General features: G+C 34.5%; 2 protein-coding genes and 1 long non-coding RNA gene across 10 annotated transcripts; 1 reads left to right on the forward strand and 2 right to left on the reverse strand.

The window, feature by feature from the left end:
* Positions 1–4,703: 4,703 nt before the first annotated feature.
* LOC139860578 (uncharacterized) lies at positions 4,704–14,089 on the forward strand. Of its 8 annotated transcripts, none has more exons than XR_011763221.1 (11): positions 4,704–4,788; positions 4,885–4,989; positions 5,074–5,205; positions 5,345–5,507; positions 6,288–6,356; positions 6,701–6,762; positions 7,212–7,317; positions 11,997–12,098; positions 12,235–12,318; positions 13,329–13,696; positions 13,785–14,089. It is a non-coding gene; the product is annotated as an uncharacterized lncRNA (long non-coding RNA). The 8 variants fall into 8 exon arrangements; XR_011763223.1 differs by having other exon boundaries at positions 5,401–5,507; positions 6,258–6,356; XR_011763217.1 differs by having other exon boundaries at positions 5,401–5,507.
* A 1,786-nt stretch (positions 14,090–15,875) lies between these two features.
* LOC139860599 (tyrosine--tRNA ligase, chloroplastic/mitochondrial) lies at positions 15,876–17,935 on the reverse strand. Its single transcript, XM_071849349.1, has one exon. The coding sequence runs from the start codon at positions 17,929–17,931 to the stop codon at positions 16,462–16,464; it is 1,470 nt and encodes a 489-aa protein (XP_071705450.1). The 5' UTR covers positions 17,932–17,935; the 3' UTR covers positions 15,876–16,461.
* A 336-nt stretch (positions 17,936–18,271) lies between these two features.
* LOC139860610 (pollen receptor-like kinase 4) lies at positions 18,272–22,091 on the reverse strand. Its single transcript, XM_071849353.1, has 3 exons — positions 21,461–22,091; positions 19,595–20,191; positions 18,272–19,046 (listed from the first exon to the last, which is right to left on the reverse strand). The coding sequence occupies exons 1-3, from the start codon at positions 22,089–22,091 to the stop codon at positions 18,361–18,363; spliced, it is 1,914 nt and encodes a 637-aa protein (XP_071705454.1). The 3' UTR covers positions 18,272–18,360.
* Between the last annotated feature and the right edge of the window lie 2,284 nt (positions 22,092–24,375).

A 24,375-nucleotide genomic window follows, 5' to 3' on the forward strand; every position in this document is an offset into this window, starting at 1 on the left:
TTCTTGATATATAACGAAAAGACTATTCAGTGAAAAAGTGAAATTATGATTTTTAGTTATATTTGTAAATATAAATTTGAATATTCTACATGATGAGTTGTAATCCCTTCAATCCAATAATTTGCTTGAAATTCAACGAACCAATCAGAGCGACATGTGGCGTGACAATCACATGTGATTGAAAAAAAAAAAAATTTTAAAAAAAATTATTTTTGAATTTTTTTTTTCGAAATTTAAAAGAAAAAAAAATTTAATTTAAAAAAAAAAATTATTATGTCAAATCCAATCACGTGTGATTGTAAAACTCAATCACATGTGATTCTGCATGTAAAATCCAATCACATATGATTCAATATTTATTTTTTTCAATCACATGTGATTGAATTTGACATGCAGAATCACATGTGATTGGGTTTTACAATCACATGTGATTGACATGCAGAATCACATGTGATTTACTACATGTCAAATCCTACGTGATTGAAAAAAATTGAAAAAAAAAAATTTTTGAATTTTTTTTCCAATCACGTGTGATTATCGCGTCACATGTCGCACTCTGATTGGTCTCTTAGATCTCAACTTAAAAGTTGGATTCATTTGAATATTCCTCTCTACATGATATATTACTTTAATGTAAAATATTTAATATTTATAAATAATTTATTAATGGCGAAAGATATTTTCGTCATATTTCTTTAAGCGTATATTTATTTTCGTCATATTTCTTCAAATGTATAGTTACTTTTCTTGTATAGTTATTTGTCTTTGGGTTGAGTTAATATTTAACACAGTTAATATTTAACTGTGACGTTTTTTTCAGAAATGAAATATTAAAAGTAGAAGATATAAGTACCATCAATTACCATTACAATAATAAAATGTCTTGTAGCTTAATGGTAAAATGTCGAAAATTTATCCATGTAGTCTTGGGTTTGAAACTCGCAACTATACGTTACTTTATGTTTTTCTGCAAGGCTCTTGGCATTTATTGATATTCGAGAATATAAACTCGAGTAACTCGTTCGAGTATTCGAGCGAGCCGAGTCGAATATTAACTTTTTATACTCGGCTCGTGAAAGTAATCGAACAATATTTTTTGTTCGAATTTGACTCGAGTTCGAAATCGTTAACGCTCGAATTCGAATTAAACGAGCTCAAACTCGAGTAGCTTGTTAAAAGCTCGGTTCATTAACAGTCCTAATTTCAAGGGTAGCAAGGCTCTTGGCATTTATTGATATTCGAGAATATAAACTCGAGTAACTCGTTCGAGTATTCGAGCGAGCCGAGTCGAATATTAACTTTTTATACTCGGCTCGTGAAAGTAATCGAACAATATTTTTTGTTCGAATTTGACTCGAGTTCGAAATCGTTAACGCTCGAATTCGAATTAAACGAGCTCAAACTCGAGTAGCTTGTTAAAAGCTCGGTTCATTAACAGTCCTAATTTCAAGGGTGCCTGAGGCCGAAAAAGAAGAAAAAAAGTAAAGAGGTCCTTAACAAGGGTGTGCGTATACCAAAAATTTCATAACGTTACATTGGATATGTTGATTTTGTTACCTTTTGTTATGTGATGGATTATTATGTTTTGGTTTTTGTAGCTGGAATGTTGGTATTTTAGTATTTTTTTTTGACAAAATTACACAGATAGTCCTTGTGGTTTTCTAAAAAATATAGGGATAGTCCAAACTTGTTTTTTTTACATAAATAGTTCAAAAGTATGCAATTTCTTTGTAGATAGTCCAATATCGGCACAGACGTTAAATTTATCCGTTAACCCCAAGCATGTGCGAGGCATGTGAGGGCATTTTCGTCCTTTTATTCATTTTCTTCTCCAACTCATATCTCACCTTCATTTTATCCTCTTTATCTCAAAACTCAAAAAAGAAACAAACCCTAATTTCTTCAACAAATAGACACACACACACACACACACACACACACACACACACACACACACATATATATATATATATATATATATATATATATATATGACCCGTGGAACCACGGGTTTGTATAAACGAAACAGTTTAATAATATGTTTTAAGTATTAAGTTAATGCAAATGCTAAAGTTATTTAGTTTAATGACCCGTGCAACCACAGAGTCCGACCAAAAATTCGTCAGCTCAACATTTCATCAAACACCTAAAATGGATATTAAATAATCCACATCCAATCATAAGAGATAATATTGGTTGTCGTTTTATTTTAAGAGTGTAAATTAAAATATAATTTTTGTATTATTTTCCTTCTACCTAGCTTTTATACCTATTATTTAATTTTAATAATTAATATATTATTAATAAGATTTAACAATAATTAATTAATAAGATTTAATTTTGATGCAAAATTATATAGATTAATGACATCACCCACCATGCTTAGATTTTTTTTTTCTTTACAAAGAAATTAGTCTAATAATAACATCATTATTATAGAATTTTAATATAACTATATATATATATATATATATATATATATATATATATATATATATATATAGTGGTAGCATCAAGGGGGAAGTAACCATTCGGGGGGAAGAATTTTTTTTTTTTCGTTTTTTGAAAATACTTTGTTTACGAATATTATAGATTGGATGAAAATATGAACATTTAATAAAGACACTTTGTGAAATGTTTTTATTTTGGCGGAAAAACGCTCGAAGAAGTAATATTTAACAATTATCGTGTTTTTCGAGCGTATGTTGAAGTTTTAGATATTAGGGTTTAGATATTAGGGTTTATAGAGTTTAGATATTAGGGTTTAGAAATTTAGGGTTTAAGGTTTAGATTTAAGATTTAGATTGAGTTTTTAACACAAACAGTTTAGAGTTTAGGGTTTAGGGTTTAGGGTTTGTGGTTTTGGGTTTGGGGTTTGGGGTTTTGGGTTTAGGGACTAAACCCAAAACACCAAACCCTAAACCCTAAACTCTAAATCAGACTAAATTTTACTTCATAAAACATGAAGAAAAAAAACGTTAACATTCTTCACAGTCAATATTATCTTGAATGTTATTTTTGTCGATCGTTTTCCTACCTAAATAATAACATTCATCACGAAGTGTCTTTTCTAAATGTTCATATTTTCGTGTGATCTTGATTACTGAAAAAAAGAATTCCAAAAAAATGAAGAAATTTTTTTTTTTGCTTCCCCCCGCTTCCCCCTATTGGTTACTTCCCCATTAATCATGCATATATATATATATATATATATATATATATATATATATATATATATATATAACTTTTTTAGTGTGAGAACTCTAGAAACTAAAAAATACATTGATATTCGAGCAAAAAAAATGGCGGACGAGCAAAAAAGGGAATTCGAGCAAAAATACAAAACACGGACGAACAAAAATTTATTAGTCGAGCAAATTTTTTTTTTTCCGAAAAAAAATGTAAAACACATTTTTGTTCGAATATCAAAATTTTTGTTCGACTAGCTATGTGTTCTACATTTTTGTGTTCGAATTTCAAAAATCTAGAACACATTTTTGTTCGAATATCACAATTTTTGTTCGGATATCAAATTTTTGTTCGTCCTTCTTTTTTTTGTTCGACTTTCTCCATTTTTGCTCGACTATCATGTTTTTTGCTCGTCCGTGTCCTATATTTTGCTCGAATTTCAGTGTATTTTTGAGTTCTCAGGGTTCTCACACAAAAAAGTTCTCATTTGATGCCTCTACTATATATATATATATATATATATATATATATATATATATATATATATATATTTATATATATATATATATATATATATATATTGGGGCATGATCAATGGGGAAGTAACTAATAGGGCAATAGGGGAAGCGGGGGAAGCAAAATTTTTATTTTTTTCGTTTTTTTGGAATTTTTTTTCAGGCATCAAGATCACACGAAAATATGAACATTTAGAAAAGAGACTTCGTGATGAATGTCATTATTTAGGCGGGAAAACGATCGAGAAAAATAACATTCAAGATAATATTGATTGTGAAGAATGTCAACGTTTTTTTTTTCTTCATGTTTTGTGAAGTAAAATTTAGCTCGATTTAGAGTTTAGGGTTTAGGGTTTAGGGTTTGGTGTTTTGGGTTTAGTCCCTAAACCCAAAACCCTAAACCCTAAACCGTTCGTGTTAAAAACTCAATCTAAATTCTAAATCTAAACCCTAAATCTAAACCCTAAACCCTAATATCTAAACCCTACAAACCCTAATATCTAAACCCTAATATGTAAAACTAATATCTAAAACCTCAACATACGCTCGAAAAACACGATAATTGTTATATATTACTTCTTCGAAAACATTTATCACAAAGTGTTTGTATTAAATGTTCATATTTTTATCCAATCTATAATATTCGTGAACAAAGTTTTTTTCAAAAACGAAAAAAAAAAATTGCTTTCCCCCGCTTGGTTATTCCCTATTGATCCTACCACTATATATATATATATATATATATATATATATTATTATTATTATTATTATTATTATTATTACATAATACTACGTACATAATATAAAGCACAAAGACAAAGACATGTCACGTGTCCTTCTGCTAATCACATTTTAATTAAGTTAATCCACATGTGAACCTATGATTAGTGGGATTAATTAACTTTAACAGTCCTCAAATGAGGCCACGTGTCTGCTAACACCGATTAATTAAACCATTATAACGGCGGTACAACCAATTAATTAAACCCTCTCTCTTCACCCCTCTCTCCACCCTCTGCCTCTTCGCCGGAGAATATGGTCTCATGTCGCCTTAATAGAGAACGGCGGTACCACCAATTAATCGGTAACGATTTACTCTTCATAACGGTATAAAATTTATATATTTTTGGGTTCTATGCGAAAAACATCTACAACTCAGTTAGGGTTTCGTTCAAATTAGGGATTTTGATTTCATCGACTGTTACGTGATTGTTTGCTTCGAAAAAGTTGGATTCAACCTTCAATCGTGATTGTTTGATCCACCGTCGTTTACAACTGATAACAGGTATATTTATTCGATTTGATTTCGCTTCTTTTAACAAATAAATGTTTCAGTTATGTTTCTTGACTTCCTGTATAATTGTTTCAGTTAAGTTTTTGTTCGATTCATGATGGTTTTCTGTTATTGGCATTCGATCCAGCCCTGTTTGCTATATTTAAAGATATATCGTAATCCAAAATCGTACATCTATCGTACCTTCATAAGAATGATTCATGTCAGGTATTCGATACTCCGATTTTCATATTTAATATTTAAACCGTATGAAGTTTTTTAAATTTTTTCAATTCTGTTACAAGTGTGTTCCATTTTAAGTGATTTTGGATGTATTTTTTTTGCCACTAGAGTTTGATTATCCTAGCAATGTAGATAAATATTACTCCGTATATTTTTGGGCCTTCTATATAATGTCTATAGGTGGAGTGTTCAATTTAAAGTCACATGAGACATCATCAAGGCTGTTCTCAACAATATATTCGGGCTTATTCCTCTTCAAAATGTAGTCTACAAGACTGTTACGAGAGGTATATACAAATGCCTCTGATTTCATATTCTTAAGTTTGTATTATGAGGTGGCATTTGAACCCGTTTTTTATGAATGAATGTTTGGGTTTAGTTTATCTAAAATGTGGTCAAACAAACAAATTTTGTTAAAAGGGGATTTTAAGATACAATTTTGATAGGTGTAGTGGGTCGAAATTTGTCCAAATTTAGTGCAAGTTATAAAAAAATTCTTCAAATCTCACATCAAAGTTCTAAAAGGTTAAAATTATACAGCCTGCACAGATAATTACCTGCACGTTTGGGTCGGACAATTAACCGAATATAGTCTTATTTTCGATGGTTTTGAGTTATTCATTTCATGACACCTACTCCTTTAGGTTTCTGTTTTGTTACTACATTAAGTTAGCTTGTGATTGATGTCTTATTGGGTCAGACTTTTAAACAGGTCCAAATGGGTTAGGTTGGGTCGGTTTGGGTGTAGGTTGTTTTTGACATCAAATTTTAAACACGTTTGTCTTTGTAGTTTTGGCTGGTGATTTGGTTGTAAGAGTAGTACCTGCTAATAGGCTGTATTTGGACTGTTAAATAGGCTGTTCCTGGACAGTTATTGAAGTTATTTTGGGACAAATTATGACGCTGTTTTGGACAGCTTTTTGGATTGTTTTAGGCAGATTTTAGACAGCTTTTCAACTGTTTAAAAGCTGATAAAAGCTGATTGGGTTCATCTTGACCCATACGAAACTCTAATTATATTATTTTTATGATTTTAGTAACGGTTCCGTTACCCATCGTTATGGTAGGAGTTGGAGAACACACCGTGATGAATCCATTTGATGACAATACACCTTCTTGAGGATTCAACAATTCAGGTTCGTATTTCATCAAACGATATCATGTTGGCTTTTCATTTTTTGTTTTGAGTTTGTTCAATTATCTACTGCATTAACTATCAATGGACCGGTAACTAAGGATTGACTGTTTTTAAAGATATGCAATTTGTGATGAGTGTTTTAAGTGTATGACTTCATGCAGTTATTAACAACATGAGAGTTTTATATCAATCAAGATTGCTTTAAAAAAAAAAAAAAAAAAAAAAAAAAAAAAAAAAAAAACTTGCACATAATCTGATGGACATATATTTAATTTTACAAGTCACACTTTAATATGTATTTTACACATGACGCTAACTGACTATCTATAAACACAATGTCAGGATGATGACCATAGTGATTATGGAAACATAAGGATTTATCTAATGGATCTTATTCTAACAAGGTGACAATTTTGACCCATTTATGTATTTTACATGGTATTCACGTTCTATGCAACTTTTAATCCATAATTTGTTAGCTTTTGTCAAGTTACATCATAAAGTAAGTACATGTGTGTAATACAATTTGTAAATGTTTTTGCTTAATCGCCATTCATGTGTAGTTCAACTGCCTTAAAATAAAAAAAATGCTTTTGTCTCTGTTTTTAAATATATAAAAAAACACAAACCAATTTATGGAGTACATAAGAAAAACGTTTTTGAGGTAAAATAGAACATTTTGATTCACCTATACCAACTAACAAAAAGTACATCAAACATGTTTGTAGTCATAGTCAACCATGGATATTATGTCTTGTGTTGGGTGGCAATTTGGGCATTGTTTGATAGTAAAACATTTGATTGTTTAATTGTTTAAATGATGGCATAATGATGATGATATGTCTACAAAAAGTTTTTGCACCATGGAGCTGGAAGGAGGATAGATGATGATAACTCTTGGTTCTATCAAATACTTTGCATGTTAACCAAATTTAGACAAAAGACAAATAAGAATTCAGGTAGGTTCCTAATTTTTGAGTTTCAAATCACTATTTTCATATTATTATTGTTGTTTAGACATTTAATGTTAAAATTTTGTTGTCGGGGTTGTTTATCTTTTTAACGTTAAGTTTTTATTACCATTCAGGCTTTCTTTGAGTTAGTTTCGTATAGGCTTACATGGTTTTTTAGGCTGCTTGACTCCCAACAAAATCAGGCACTATTCTATTCTACATGGATTACAACAACAACAACAACAACATTACCCAATTCCACTAAAGTGGAGTATGGGGGAGGTTAGATGTAGACAGTCCTTTCCTCTACCCTAAAGTAAAAGGGAAGTCATTCTTCTACCCAGGATACCTATCGGTCCCCAGGTAGAGGAAGTCGTCCCTCCCTATTCTGTAGAGCAGAGACGCTGCTTCCTAGAGACCTCCGACCAGAAAGAACCATGAAATCCGATATGTGAAGTAAAAATATACAAGTAAAATTGATAAAATAGAAACTTTACCATGAATAATGTATACTCCAATACGATATATATAGGTAAATAAAGCATATAACAATATAATGTAATATAACATATACGAAAATATGTGAGTGTCAAATATGCAAGTATAACAAGTCATGTAAGTACAATAAGTATATGTAAACATGTTGGTAAGAAGCATGTAGGTATAATATGTAGTATAAAATAGATGGGATACTATGTAGGCATAGACAAATAAGTATACTATGTAGCATAAAACATGTGATATGTAAGTACGTATAAATTAATTGCTATATAATGTAATGCAAACATGTAACCATATAGTGCAATAAAGCATGTGAATATGCTACAATAAGTATAGATATATTATATATCCATAAAACATGTCCAGCCAATACGTAAAGTCCCACGAAAAAAAGAAAAAAGAAAAAATAATAATAATAATAATAATAAAATAATAAAGACATATATAAAGTGCACACAAGCAAGTAGGCAAGAAATATAATATAAATATATAAAATAAATAAACACCATGTAGAACCTATTCATCTATTCTAATTCTACTCCTCCACAAATTCCTATCAGAAGTCATGTCCTCGGTCAATAAGAGCTCCTTCATGTCAAGCTTCAATCTATCCTCCAACCTACGTTTGGGTCTACCCCTTCTCCTTACGCCCCCAACAACAAGGGTCTCGACTCTCCTAACCGGGGCTAAAAGTGGACGCCTCATAACATGCCCGAACCATCTAAGTCGTCCTTCCCTCAATTTGTTGGTTATGTTCCCAACTTCCAAGTTCTCCCTAAAAACTCCATTTGGTATCATATCTAGCATGGTCTTGCCACACGTCCACCTAAGCATCCTCATTTCTGCCACCTCCATCCTCCTCTCTTGGGCTTTCGTCATTGGCCAACACTCTGAGCCGTACAACATGGCCGGTCTGATTGCGACCTTGAAAAATTTCCCTTTCAATTTAAGGGGTACCTTCTTGTCGCACAACACCCCTTTCGCTGCCCTCCACTTCAACCATCCTACTCGTATACGATGCGTCACGTCCTCATCTATCCTTCCCGATTTGTTAAGCATCGAGCCTAAATATCTAAAAGACTCTTGTGGGGGTAAAATCTGATCCCCAATTCTGACATCCACTAAATCCTCTTGTTCTTCTTCGCTCGTCTTGAAATCGCATCTAAGGTACTCCGATTTAAGTCTGCTAATCCGTAGGCTATTTGATTCTAGTGCAGTCCTCCATTGCTCTAGCCTTCTGTTAAGCTCCTCCTGGGAATCCGAAACTAAAACAATATCGTCGGCGAATATTAGGCACCATGGGATGTTATCTTGTATCCTCTTAGTTAGTTCGTCTAGGATCAAAGCGAAAAGATATGGGCTAAGGGCCGATCCCTGATGTAAACCTACCTCAACCGGGAAAAACTCTGTGTTTCCTACTGCCGTGCGTACGCGAGTCTTCGCCCCATCGTACATATCTCTAATAGTTCTTATATATCTACTTGGGACACCCCTAGCGTTAAGAGTCTTCCAAATCAGCTCGCGCGGGACACAGTCATAAGCCTTTTCCAGGTCTAAGAACGCCATGTGTAGGTTCTTTTGTTTTTCCCTATACTTCTCCATAAGGCTTCTAACGATGTGAATCGCCTCAGTCGACGAGCGTCCTGGCATGAAACCGAATTGGTTCTCTGAAACCTTTGTCTCGCGTCGGAGCCTCGTCTCAATCACTCTCTCCCAAAGCTTCATAGTATGACTAAGTAACTTTATGCCTCTGTAATTACTACATATTTGTGCATCTCCCTTGTTCTTGTAAATGGGGATGACCTCACTGAGTCTCCATTCCATAGGCATCTTTGCGCTTCTAAACGTCGTGTTGAAAAGGTTTGTCAACCATCTAACCCCATCGCCTCCTAGGCACCTCCACGCCTCAATCGGGATTTGGTCTGGTCCTACTGCTTTGTTTCTCCCCATCTTTCGTAGGGCTGATCTAACTTCCTCCTGGTTAATCCTCGTGCAGAAACAGTTGTTTTGATATTCACGAACCTCGTGGAGTTCCTCGTTCCGCTCTGTTCTTTCCCTACCAAAAAGGGATGCAAAATACTCTTCCCATCTTTTCTTAATAAGGTCTTCTCTCACTATACTTTGACCCGCTTCATCCTTGATATATTTGACGTTAACTAAGTCCCTGCCTCTTCGCTCCCTAGCTTTAGCTATTCTATATATGTCATTGGCTCCCTCTTTAGAGTCTAGTTTCCTATATAAATCTTCATAAGCTTTGTCTTTTGCAATTGCTACGGCCTTCTTTGCTTCTCTTTTAGCTTCTTTATATCTTTCTTCTACCCTAGTTCTCTCTGCAGGTGTCCCTTCTCCAAAAGTAATGAGCTCCCTAAACCTCGCCTGCTTTAACGCGACTTTCGTTTGGACATCGTCACTAAGCCACCATGATTCTCTACTACTCTTATGGGCTCTCGATGTCCCTAATGCCATCCCTAAAGCTTCTTTTGCCACCTCTCTGATAGTGGACGCCATGCGGTTCCATAACTGGTCAACGTCAGCAGGGGCTACGTTATCCCCTTCTACACACAATCTATCGGCCACAGTCGTTCTAAAAGTCTCTGCCTTCGCTCCATGTAGGTTCTTCCAAAGGATTCTATGTTGCACAACCTTAGCCCTCCTACGAACTCTTCCCCGGGTAACTAGGTCCATGATCAACAATCTGTGCTGGGAGGAGCACGTATATGCTGGAAGGACCTTACAGTCCCTACATGTCCTAAGTTCCCCTTTACGAAGGAGCAAAAAGTCAATATGGGTGCAACGGCCCCCGCTATAAAAAGTGGCTAACTGAGCATCCCTCTTCTCGAAAAAAGAGTTAGCTACAACCAACTCGTGGGCAATGGCAGACTCAAGGGTTGAGCGCCCTTCTTCATTTCTAGGACCAAACCCAAAACCCTCATGGGCTCCCTCGTAACCTTCTGCCTCCACTCCTATGTGTCCATTCAGATCACCCCCTATAATTAGTCGATGATCCGCTGGGCACCCCCTCACTACCTCATCTAACAATTCCCAAAAACTCTTCTTTTCCGCATCACTTAAACCCGCATGAGGTGCGTACGCGCTAATGACCGTGAAAGTTTCCTCCTTAATAATTAGACTAACCGACATAATCCTATCGCTAAACCTACCCACGTCAATAACGTTATCCTTATGTAGATTTCCCAAAAAGATACCTACCCCGTTCCGTGCTATCCTAGAACCCGAGTACCACAACCTATAGTCCTTAATATCTACCGCCCCTTCACCCTTCCATCTAGTCTCTTGAACATACCCTATGTCCACATTACTCTTGATAAAGGTATCAACGAGCTCAATCCTCTTGCCCGTCAAGGTTCCTATATTCCAACTACCCACTCTAATCTTACCAAGGGTGGCTACCCTACTACCGCCTCTATCCCCTCTAGGCCTACCCACCCATAAACTAGGAGGACATGACCTCAAGTGACCATAGGTATGCGTAAGATCTATATTAACCTATACACCAAAAGATGACCTAAGTAAAAGCTAAAATATGACTATGTTAAATAAGTATTTATAGTTACCTACACTATTAAAAACAGAAGATAAATAGAAATAGATGTAAGTTATAGCTAATATAGATTTCAAAATGGAAAGCAAAAATAACAGTAATATCTATAACTACACAAATATGATATAAATATATGAATATATATAACAATGATATATATATATAGATAAGGGTTTACTCCTAATATATATAAGTATAGGCAGGAATTAGCAAGCAATTAACAAAAAGATAGATCGAGAGAGAGAAACGTAACCGGCCGAAAAGATAAATTTCCGGTTACAAGCGGCGGCGGCGGCCGGCGGGAGAATTGTGGTGAAGCAAAGGGTGGTAATTTCCTATGCGAAGAAACGATCTTGGGCCAGGTATGAGGTCTGTGATTGTTCGCTCGCCGGAAATTGGCCGGAAAAGCTTGTAAATTGACCGGAAAAAGTCACATACGACGGTCGTTCTTGGCGGCGCGTGGGGTCTCCGTCACCGGCGAGAGTGGTCTCGTTCTGATCGTTAGCTATAAACAGGTTAAATGAAAGTGGTGGTGTCTTTTTAAAATCAACAGGTTTGAAGAATTTTGACAAGCAAGATAAATGCACTCTTGGTAATCTTCATGGATTGTGATTCGATACAGGTCATGGTTACAACTGTACTGGGGTCAAATGCACCTCCCTTATTAGTAAAACTCATGCAAGTTTTCACCTTTGGTTCATAATATGCTTCAATCATTAGGCAGGTGAGTTACGATTATGTTTTTAGTTATTGGATATATGCTTATAGTTAATAAAGAGGCCAGTAGTTATTATGATTAGCATAAAGTTGTTGATCAATGATATTTGATTATTGTGTCGTCTATCACTTATGCATTTCAGGAACTCAAATTTGAGGAGTTTATTTTGCTTTTGAGGTACTCATTGTTGTGCAACCAAGTGATCTTCTAAAGCTTTGCTTTTGAGGTACAATCATAAATAAAAATCGTTATTAGTTGTTCTTGATTATATTTAATCTGTTACTTAAATTTTTATTATCATTATGTATTATAAATTAAATTAAATTTATTATTTGTTATATATACGCATACATCTTTTTTTTTTTTTTTTTTTTTTTTTTTTATTATGAATGTTTAAGCTTTTATCATCAAAGTACCAAAAAAAAAAAAAAAAAAAAAAATTTAGGTTCCATGATCCCTACTTTTAATGAGTTATGATTACCTGTTTTTTAAAGTTTTTACTTACTCACAACCTGTAAGTGACCATAGCATTTTCTTTAGGCAATTTAATTTATTTATATTAACTTATTCAGTTGACTAACTAAAAGTTGAATAATCGTCTAAAATTAAGGGACGATGAATTGAGGAATTTGTTTGAATATTGTTGTACTTAGATAATCCGTTTGTTAATTTGCAAACGAGCGATCAAGGTTGTGGATCTTCCAAGATTCAAGGGATAATGTTCTATCAATAACTTATTGTTGCATTCTAAGGTTATTGTTTCATGGCGTTTACGAACTCATTTTTACTATTTCTTTAGTTTCAATACATATACTACTAAAGTGTTTTGTCATTAAACTGGTATCAACAACAAAAATATCGTACAAATAGTAACGAATACGAAAACTATTTTTTAAAGCCACCGTGCAACTCACGGGCTCTTAAAATCTATATATTAATATGTTTCATTTGGGACATTATGCGTAGTTGACGTGTCCATTTTCACATTAGTCGTTCGTAAATGACGAAATGGAACACTTTTTACCAAGTTTAATGAACAAATTGGGACACATTAAAAAGTATGTTTACCAATGTGTAACATTGAAATGATTATGATGCTATATGACAATACCGTTCATTCTTAGGTACACAAAAGTTTGTTAGCTGGAACATAAGTTGACCAAGTTTTGAGTTTGTTTTATGCAATTTGCCAATAGTAAAAATTGTTGCATTCTAATGTGTGGTTATACGGAACAGGACAGTGAAATTAATGGGCTTACAGAGCAGCTGGAAGAGGATTCACGTGTTCTTGAACATCTTCAACTGCAGTTGCTGGATGAACGAAGCAAATGTGCAGACGTTGAACGACAGAATAAAATGCTACAAAATCAGGTTGATATGCTGATGAATATGCTTCAGGACCCTGAAAATATGGATGATGAGATGCCCCACAGGAACCGTAAGTTCTTCTTTAGGAAATCGCCTTATTAAAAACGCCATTTCGTTCTTCTAAAGTTATATGTGTAGAGGATGACAACTGCTGATCATGAGGAAAAAATGACGGCAATGACTGATGATTAAGAAGCAGTCAACTTCAACGTGTTTACTATATGCTTTTAATCAGTGTATGTTACTCCGTAGTAAATAGCAATTGTTGTAAATGTAAAATCCGTTGTATAGTTTTTTTTACGTGTTATTATGTATCAACTGCAGGTTGCTAACAATGTATGCCTTTGATCGTAATATGTGACATTAGCATAGGTACGCAAATACGATGGCATTCAACGACATGACAAAGGATAGAGGTACTGATTGATCATACAAAGACAAGATGGATGTCACAAGCTTGATGTTTAGTTAGTTTCTTTATCTACCTGTTGTTATACTGCAATTTTGCACATATAGGCTGAATAAACAATTAAAATGTCGGATTTAGTAGCAGTAATCAATGGTTTTTGTGTAAAACAAATTGTGATATTGTCTTATCTGTTAATTGATGACACTATACGTTTTCAGTTTGTTTGATTAAGAGTAACCGTGCAACGCACGGACTCTTAAAGGCTAGTATATATAGAATTGCATATCATATTCAAATTAAAATATACAATTCAGTTTCAAATCTCAAATTCGGTTGTTAGGTGACGTATCTCGAACGTCGCGTCATCGCCGATCCCCATACGAAGTGGTCGTAAAATGGAAACGAAACACAATAGATATGTCGGCCATTTTTTGAGGTTTCTAAGATAGGGATTTTAAGAAGTCCAGAGCACACCCACATAGGTGGTTACTTCGTATATGACTTTAATCAAATAAGAACGTAAATTGTTGGTACCATCACCATCGTAAATCATTGTAAATTCCGCTTCTAGTTGTGAACCACCACCAACGAACGAAATCTGCACCGTCAACGTCGTCGGAACAAGAAACATCAACCAGAAAATCGTGTCTTCAAACCACAAAATCGCAACAACGCCGAAGTTGATTCCGGTAACAACAACGTTGTAGTTTAGGACCCTTGTTCAATCACGGGGTTACAATTGCAGATCTTGAACAAGGGATAATGTTTGTGATATTTGAAAGTGTAGATCTAGTGTTTATGGCACACGCTATGACTTAACAGTCATAGAAGCAACATTTTGTAGTTTAGGACCCTTGTTCAATCTACAGGTGGTGAGTTTTGTTATTTGGTGGAGTATGAACTCATAATATTAGAAGCAACATTTTGTGAATTTAATCTTTTATTTGTTGTTGTAGGTTTAAGCTTTTATCTGTTTTTAGATGTATTCTGTAGAAGAAAATGGAAGGGATGATGATAAAAACTTTTGAACCAGAACTAACACTATAACAGTATAAGCAAAGGGCTCAAACTTTTTGAACGCCCATACACACTTTATTGTCCTTGAGGCGATCGTACAACCAAATCCAGTTACTATATATCGAATAACACTAACAATACCAGTTTCTTTAATGGCTATTTGTATTGTATGATTATGATAGCTAATGTATCATTTTATATATCGACAATTTTAGTCACATATGTCAATTATACTGATATCAGTTGCTTTATTAGCGCTTATAAAAAAGAAATTAAAGAAGCATCTAACGGATCACTGCATCTAAACAGAATCTGTTTTGACTAAAAACGCAACCAGAGCATTCGTATTTAGAGTGACATAGGGCAAGCTTAGAACTAGTGGCGGATCTAGGAATTATACACACTGGTTGCACATAATAATAATTAATAAATTTTAATATAAGTTTTTTTTTTTAAGCAACAAACGTCTTTCCTTAAGCCTATTGCTTTTTGTGAGAACAAATGACCATTTGGTTTACATGGTCCTCATTGCCAATATAGTCGCCTTATTTCTCTCTTTGATTATGATTATAGTCTAAATTTCGTTTTCTATCCGCGGGATCCCATGAAAGACCATTTACATCGATTTTGAGCATTGAAGGTGCGGAGCTAAGTTGTGAATTATATTGACTTGAAGATTCTCCATCAACTGATGATATTTTTATTTTTGAAATATTTTTCCATTAAGAACACAATGTCTGAAATGAACATTTTGTACTTATGTAACATTAACATATATCTTTTCCAAACAAAGTCAAAAACACCAACCATTAAATTAGAATACAATTAAACAGAACCATTAAATCGATCCAGTCTTCATGATTTTCCTAAAAATCACGGTATTGACTCGCTTGGACAAAAATCAGTTTTTAGGCAAATCGTCCAAGATTTGAACAAAACCAACCCAAAAAAACAAAATATAAGTCAGCTTCCAGCTCCTTATCATGATCAAGATATAAATTTTATAACAAATACATTAATAACTTCAGTTTTCAGGCATCATCATCATCATGATTTTGAACAAAACCTACCCACTGAACACTTGAATTGGGTAATGTTTCACTGTCAAAATGTGTTCTTTGAACCTAGAATAAAGAATCTTGATATCCATAAATTATAATTATAAGATAGGAGAGATTATTTACCCGAAGTTGTTTGAGAATTGACAGTCGGTCGCAGTTGGCTTGCAAGATACGGAGTATGAGACTGGAAGATGCAGAATCGAATAGACTTAAGAACATTTAACATGGGCTTAAAGGTGCACTCAATTAATCCAATGGTTTCATTACCTTAAGGCCAAAAGAATTTACACTAAATAGGCTTTTTTTTTAATGGTTGCAATTGCAACCAGTACCACCACATTACATCCGCCCAGAACACATGAAAAATGACATTTGCTTTCATTTAATGAATTTAAATCGAATACCTCTCAGAGGTGTTGCACAATTACCTTGCCAAAATGCAACTCCATAAATACATTATAAATCTCAATTGTGCAAAAAATTGAAAGAAAAACACATGTAATATCCAGGCATATCATGCTATTCTTACAACCATTTTATTCTTCTTACCAGCAGATAACAACAAAACTTTACCATCCACAATATCATCAACTTCAATCTTTTTCCCTTCATTATCAACTCTCCCATTATTCAAATACAATCCACCTTGCTTTAACAACCTCTTAGCAGCCCCTTTACTCTCAATTAAACCCGTAGAAACCGATAAATCAACAACACCAACATCCAAAACCCGATCATAAGCCAAAGAACACGAAGGCACATCCTCTGCAATCCCCTCAATCGTCTTCCAATCTAATCTCGTCTCAGAACCCGGCCTCAACGCTTCGGTCGCTTTAATCGCTTCCTCCAAACCATCAACCCCGTGCACGAAACGTGTCACCTCTTCCGCTAACCTAATTTGAGCTGTATTCGGTACATAACCATCTTTCTTCATATCCATTTCAATCTCACTAATCTCATCCAAACTCAAAAAAGTTAAAATCTTTAAAAACCTAACCACATCAGCATCAGGAACAGAAAAGAAATACTGATAAAACTTATAAGGTGACAACATTGTCTCCGAAAGCCAAATCGCACCATCTTCCGACTTTCCAAATTTCGTTCCGTCCGACTTTAACAGCAACGGAAATGTAACACCGTAAACTGAATCAGACTGATGAAGCTTCCGAATCAATTCGGTTCCAGCAGTAATATTCCCCCATTGATCTGATCCACCGATTTGAATCGTCACATTTTCGTTTTTAAACAAGTGAACGAAATCGTAGCCTTGTAATAATTGATAAGTGAATTCAGTGTAACTTAATCCTTGATCAGATGATTCTAATCTTCTTTTAACACTTTCTTTAGCCATCATAGTATTAACCCTAGCAAACCTCCCAACATCTTTTAAAAAATCAAGTAATTTAACATCTTTCCACCAATCATAGTTATTCAAAACCCTAACCCTAACTTCACCATCATTATTATCACCCCTTCTATCTAGAATTTTAACAATTGTATTCGAAATACCAGAAATGTTACGCTCTAGGGTTTGTACATCAAGTTCCGGCCGTTCAAGCGATTTTCCAGAAGGATCACCGACACGGCCGGTGGCGCCACCGACGAGTGCGACGGCAGAATGACCACAGCGGATAAACCACGACAACACAATGATTCCAATTAGGTTACCAAGGTGGAGACTTTCGGCGGTTGGATCAAAACCACAGTATACACTTAGAGACGAATTTGTGCAAATTGAGCGGAGATTTTCGCCGGTGATGGATTCAAGTAAGCCTCTTTCTTCAAGGATTTCCACTACGTTAGGTCGATTCTGTTGTGGTGATTGTGAAGATGAGAAATTGCGAGTGAATTGGTAATGCCGGCGGTGATTTTTAGGGTTTAGGGTTTGTAATTTGGGGAAAAGAGATGAAATTGGGGATTTGGAGTACTTAGGTTTGACGATGAAGAAAGTAGATGTTCTGAAGATGGCAGCAGCGGCTGCCATTTTGAAAAAGTTAATGTTGGAGTTGCCGAAATTGGATAAGGTATTTGATATGATAGATACACCGAGTTATAATTAAAGTTTTGGCACCAAAGTTTCTGTTTTTAAAAAATGACCACTAAACTAATTATGTTCTACACAACACAGGTAACAGTATTTGTTCCTTACCTGCTCGTGCTCGGTATTTAAGTAACTAGGATTACAAAAAAGTATTATTACAATAAGAACATAAATGTCGAATAGTGTAGGATGTTGCATACATTAATAAAAGAATTTGGGCGACTTTCAATTTGTTTCTCTTGTAGCTACTGCATAAATAAATTGGTTAAAATCTAGTCTTAAATCTTAATACACCTCATTGAATACACTCACAACCAAAACAGGATCTTGTCATAAATTGAATACACCTCATTGAAGATAATCTGAACCAAGTCAGGGTTTAAGTTTAACCTCCGACTCTGGAGATGAAAATTCGTCATCACTCACGGCTCGTGAAGAATGAACATCACCGTCACTTGCACTAGACGCGTACTCATGATCGCTACCCCTCTCCTTTAATTCTGCAATCTTCTCTAACGCCATCTTAAAATCCCACCTCTTTTCAACGTTCCACTCGCAACAACACATACCGATCTTCAAAAGTTTCAACATCTCCCCCTCACAGTTACTTGTCCCTTTCATATCTTTATCGAACACTTCACCGGTCCACTCTTCCCGAACCACTGAGTTGACCCATGTCTCCAAATCCGAGTTACCCCCTTTCCCTTGTTTAAGATAGTTTGCCGGAAATATCCCCGTCAGCATCTCTAAAATGAGAATCCCGAGGCACCAAACGTCTGTCTTGTGCGTGGTGCGATCATGGTAACTAAACTCGGGTGACTTGTAAGCAACCATGAATTCTCGAGCATGGTGCTTGTTTACAATAGGAACTAGAGCGTAATCCGCTAAGAGTGGATTAAAGTCATTGTCGAGAAGCACGTTTGACGATTTTAGGTGACCGTGAGGTAACGATAGGTGTGGAAGCTGCTTGTAGAGATAGTCGAGACCCTGCGCTATACCCTTGATTATGTTTAGCCGAGTTGGCCAGTCCAATCCTGGCTCGTTTGGCTTTCGATTCCCTATACGTTTATACAACAATAGACACCATTCAAGTCAGCATATGACATGTCAAGAAACATTATAAGCATAAGCGTTTTATTCAAATAACTATCTTTCTTTACTGAACCTGAATTCTATACCTAGACATGAGAATACCGATCACTTACTTATAAATGGTTCAATTAGGGTTATGTTTTCGTGTATAATGGGTCATAGTGAAAAAGACTAGCAGATTTGGGACGACATGTGGGTCAAAACTTTCCTTAAATTTATTTTTTTTAATGCATAAAATCTCCTAAATCATTTTATCCAAGTTAAAAATCACAAATTAACCCATATTTAGGACCCTGATATCTTTTAAACAGGTCTCAGAATCTTGTGGTGGTCAGGGCCTGAAACAACCAAGAATTAATCCTGTTGGACTGCGTACATTAGAATATGGAGTGGATTACTCGCTGTCGTATAACCGAACATGGAAAACCTTATTACTTTTTTGGGTATGAAAAGATTGTATGTTTTGAAGTAGTACCCGACCCGAAAAATTCGAAACTATGTTTAAATAACATACCATGAAGGTGACTAGCCAAGCTACCATTTTCTGCAAACTCTGTGATCAAAAGCTTTTCATCTTTCTTATAATAGAAAGCCACTATGGGAAGCAAATTAGGGTGTGAAAATCTTCCAAGTCTAGTCAAATGCACATAAAACTCTTCTTTTCTCACATTATTCATATCCCTAAACCGCTTGACCACCACCGCTGGACCATCATTCATGGCCGCCTTGTACGACGATCCAAAACTACCACCACCCAAAACATCAGCCGAAGCTCGTAAGAGCTCATTTAAGCCGAACCTTTCTCGATCACTCCTCACAAACTGAAGCTTCCCGTTGTTTTGTGGTCGTTTGTTGTTCTCTTCTTCATCACTGTGCGTTTGCATATCTTTTGAGCTTGTTCTGTAAGGATTGTTTTTGTTTAGTTTCTTTATTTGGTTGTTTTTGCATTCGTTTTTGGGTGTTCTTTGGGTGCGACATACACGTAAGGTGACGAGTATGAGTGCTAGAACTAAAACGACAAATATGATGGCTAGGATTAGTGCTTTTTGAGTGTGTTTCTCTTTGGTGATCTTGCACGTGCTCTTTACTGGTTTACCACATACATTGTTACCTGTATGAGCCAAACAGGATAACTCAGTCAAGTTAATATAACATCTTCTGTAGTACAGTTAATAGCTTGCTGTCACTCAAATATAGAGCTAATTACACGAATCGTTTTCGTGTTTTATTGTTTTTTCCAACACATCATCCCTGTTGGAATATCATTTCAGTGGACATCCTTGATTTGCAGTTTTGATCGATTGAGTTCTCTTTTATCAGAATAAACAAAATGCCTAGGACTTATATGGTCATAAACAGCAAACAGGGGGGGCGATTGATCAATTAGTTCAGGTGGAGGGACTAAAAGGGTGATGGTACTCTACCAAAATTTAATCATACATCACTACATATATGTTTTACACATAATATTATACAATACAACTCTTTAATGTACGTTTAGTGATCTACCAATAAATTTTGGGTGCTGATTCGTACACCACCAAAATTATTCATACACCACTAAATATGTAACACAGTGTTGTACTGTACAACTCTCTAAAGCATATTTAGTGGTGTATGGATAATTTCAAGTGGTGTACGAATCAGTTCCCATAAATTTTACTTGTGTACTGATCATTCCCTTAATAAAAGTTGATATTTATGTGGGATTTTAATAATCTACTAATTATTTTTATTTAATTAGATATGGATATAGATATGTTGATTGTGTAGGTGTACATGTACTTGCAAATTTGTATACATGTTTTTTTTTTTTCTGTTGTCTTACCTATTGTCATTTTAAAGTCAAATTATTTCTGTTTGTAGAACGTGCTATCCACTTCTAAGTCTTTTGTAAATGTCACTTTTCTTTAACAAGATTAAATATGTAATCTTGTATTGTTTACGAGATTAAAGATTGCACCACAAACACTAGTTTCAACTTTCAATAGTTCTCCTTATTCCTTATGCACGTCTTAAGAAACTGGGTTTCCATTAATGACTTTAAGAAAACACTTAATTCATCAACAAAACATTAAATTATTAAACTTTGTTAATACTTCTCCTAATAACTTTTTAGCGTATTAACAATTTGTATTAATTGGATAAAATGAAAATGTTTGTGAGTTAAGCCAACTGACTTGGTATACAGCTAAACTTAGGAGGTTCTATCTATGCAGTACTCGGGGAGGACGACCCGTAACCTCTCGTGAGGAAATCAGGGCCCAATTACTAGGTCATCTTGAGACGGTTTAAGCAAATGGGCTTGAAACGTAGTAAAAACAACCATTTTAATGGCATTATGAACAAGTACAATGGTTACAAACAAACTGATTCGTACCTGAAAATGAGCTTGGATCCTGATTCCTGAGCCCCGGAGGTATCTGACCCGAAAGTCTGTTATTTGCAAAATTCACTTTCAAGTTTTTCTGCTCAAAATCTGGTATCTCCCCTTCAAATTCATTATCTTGCAACTGCAAATCAACAAGAATGTTCAACCCGTTAAGCGACCCAGGAATTCGCCCTGTAAATTTATTATTCCCGAGCTGCACTTTCCTCATCGAACTCATACCCATAAACATATCATCTCTAATCACCCCCGAAAACTTATTATTCGATAAATAAATTCCTCTCAAGGCACGAATTTTGCTCACATCAGGCATTGATCCTTCAAAACTGTTGTTTGCAAAACTCAGTGTCCGAATCGTAGACAACTCAGCCAATGCATCCATATCTATGGTCCCATTTAAACCCATGTTCTCCAGTTGCAACCCGAACACGGTTCCATCTTTCCCACATATAACACCCGACCAATTCGGTCTCGCCCCGTTACATGGTGCAACATTCGTGTCCCAGTCGTTTAGTGCTGCTGCATTCGCTAGCGACTTCTTGAACGTAATGAGTTTCGTGATGTCATTACTATCTGATAAAACAATTGTAAAACAGAGTAATGTGTAAATAAGAAGCAGCATATGTTTATATGTTGTGTGGTTCGAACCCATATTGGATACGGTTCGGGCCAATTCAGGTGGTGATCAGGTGGATGAAATAGGAGATAAAGAGAGTTGGTAATGATGTAGGAGTGGGGAAATATTAAGGGAGATTTTGATAGAAGACATTTGAGATGGTGAAGTTGACAAAGTCTGTTGGATGATTGTTGCAAAAACATGTGTATCGGCATGGACATGTTAGCCCTGTGTTGACTTTGTCAACCCATCCAGCGGTCCCCGGTAGCCCACTGGAGCCTGGCGAAACACCATCACCCATTTCCCCACAGCATGCCAGGCCCGAGATTCGAACCTGCATCGTTATTGTTGCAATCTTCGCATGCGTGGGACCAAGGGATCATTTGAGCCCGGTAAGAATGGTTTTTGATCCAATTATTTGGAAAATCCTCACCTAGTGGGAATCGAACCCTCACCTCCCCTAAGGGAGAGTGAGTCATTCACCACTAGACTATTGGCCCATTCTTGTCTGTTGGATGATTAGCTAGTGGTTAAGGCCGGCTAAGTCTAGTTTGGCCCAACTCTAAGTGTCAATGGGTTAAGGTTGATTACTTGATATATATATATATATATATATATATATATATATATATATATATATATATATATATATATATATATATATATATATATATATATATATATATATATATATATATATATAGAGAGAGAGAGAGAGAGAGGAAAAATAAATAGAATCGAAATAGAATCGAGTAGGAATATTACTTTGTTTTTTGTTTGTACAATGATATATTTTGATGTGGTTATTTTGAAATATTAATGAGATACAATTTTTTTTTTATTTGAATGTTTCTTGTCTTAAATTTTATCAAAGTTCTTGATCATAGGGTTTCATTCAGTTACGGATCTTATAAGCTTGAGGCAAGTAAATGTGTGATGACTATTCAATTTATGTTGTTATGGATGAATAAAACAAGTCAGGAGGTTAATGTATTTCAAAGCGTGTGAAAGGCTTTTTGATATACATAACTATATACTTTCATTTAATATAGTTTAATGTTAATGAGATTAACGTAACTCAAAAGATAATAACTAGACTCAACAAATCAAACACACTTTCAATAGTTCAAAAAAATTAAATCCAAGATAATTTGAATTTTTTAATTAGTTAATTTAATAATGTGGTCGAAAAACATAAAATAAAAAGGAAAAATATTATAAAGAAAACATACCCCAAAACTTGAACCTCGGTCTACTTGTAGAGAAACGGGAATGGATGTCACTCACCCGCATTCGCTTTTGTAATAAATTAGTGGAGTGTCTCGAGTTGCGTTGGTGAAACGTTTGAAAAAATTTAATTTCGAAAAAGAAGGAAAATATAGAAGGAAAAAGAAAAAATTGAATTAGGTAAAAAATTATAAGTTGAAAAAAAAGTTTCAAAAAAATCCCTTTTAGAAAAGATAATACTAATAATAACAATAACAACAACAACAACAACAATAATAATAATAATAATAATAATAATAATAATAATAATAATAATAATAATAATAATATCAATATTAATATTATCGTTAATAATAATAGTATTAGTAGTAGTAATAATAATAATAATAATAACAACAACAATAATAATAATAATAATGATAATAATAGTAGTAGTAGTAGTAGTAGTAATAATAATAATAATAATAATAATAATAATAATAATAATAACAATAATATTAATACTATTAATATTAATATTAATATCAATATTAATAATAATAATAATAATAATAATAATAATAATAATAATAATAATAATAATAACAATAACAATAACAATAACAATAACAATAATAATAGTGGTTATGGAGTTGAGTTTTAAAGGGTGTTCTTGATAGTACAACTATGTAAGCAAGATGTAGAATTAGTGTGGAGTTGAGGTTTAAGGGGTGTTCTTGATGTTACATGTGATGCCCCGTACAAAACCATCGTGTACGAATCATCAACAACAGGATCATTACAAGGTTAAGTACTATATGCGATTTCAAAAAGAGTTTGCATTCAATAATAAAGTGATGTCTAAACCAACATCGAATGTTTTACAATCCAAAAGCATGCTTCACTAAGTAGAAGCAAATAATAAGTGTATGTGACCACAACGGTCGTTACAAGTCATAGTTCAAAAGTACTAATGTTTGAATGCAAAATAAAGTAGTTCATGCGATAGCAACTCTAAGCAGCGGGTGTTTACGGCACGACTAGTACACAGCGGAAGCTAACCTCAAGCACCTGAGAAAAACAT

This window comes from Rutidosis leptorrhynchoides, chromosome 1 (genome assembly GCF_046630445.1).
Source record: "Rutidosis leptorrhynchoides isolate AG116_Rl617_1_P2 chromosome 1, CSIRO_AGI_Rlap_v1, whole genome shotgun sequence".
NCBI lineage: Eukaryota > Viridiplantae > Streptophyta > Magnoliopsida > Asterales > Asteraceae > Rutidosis > Rutidosis leptorrhynchoides.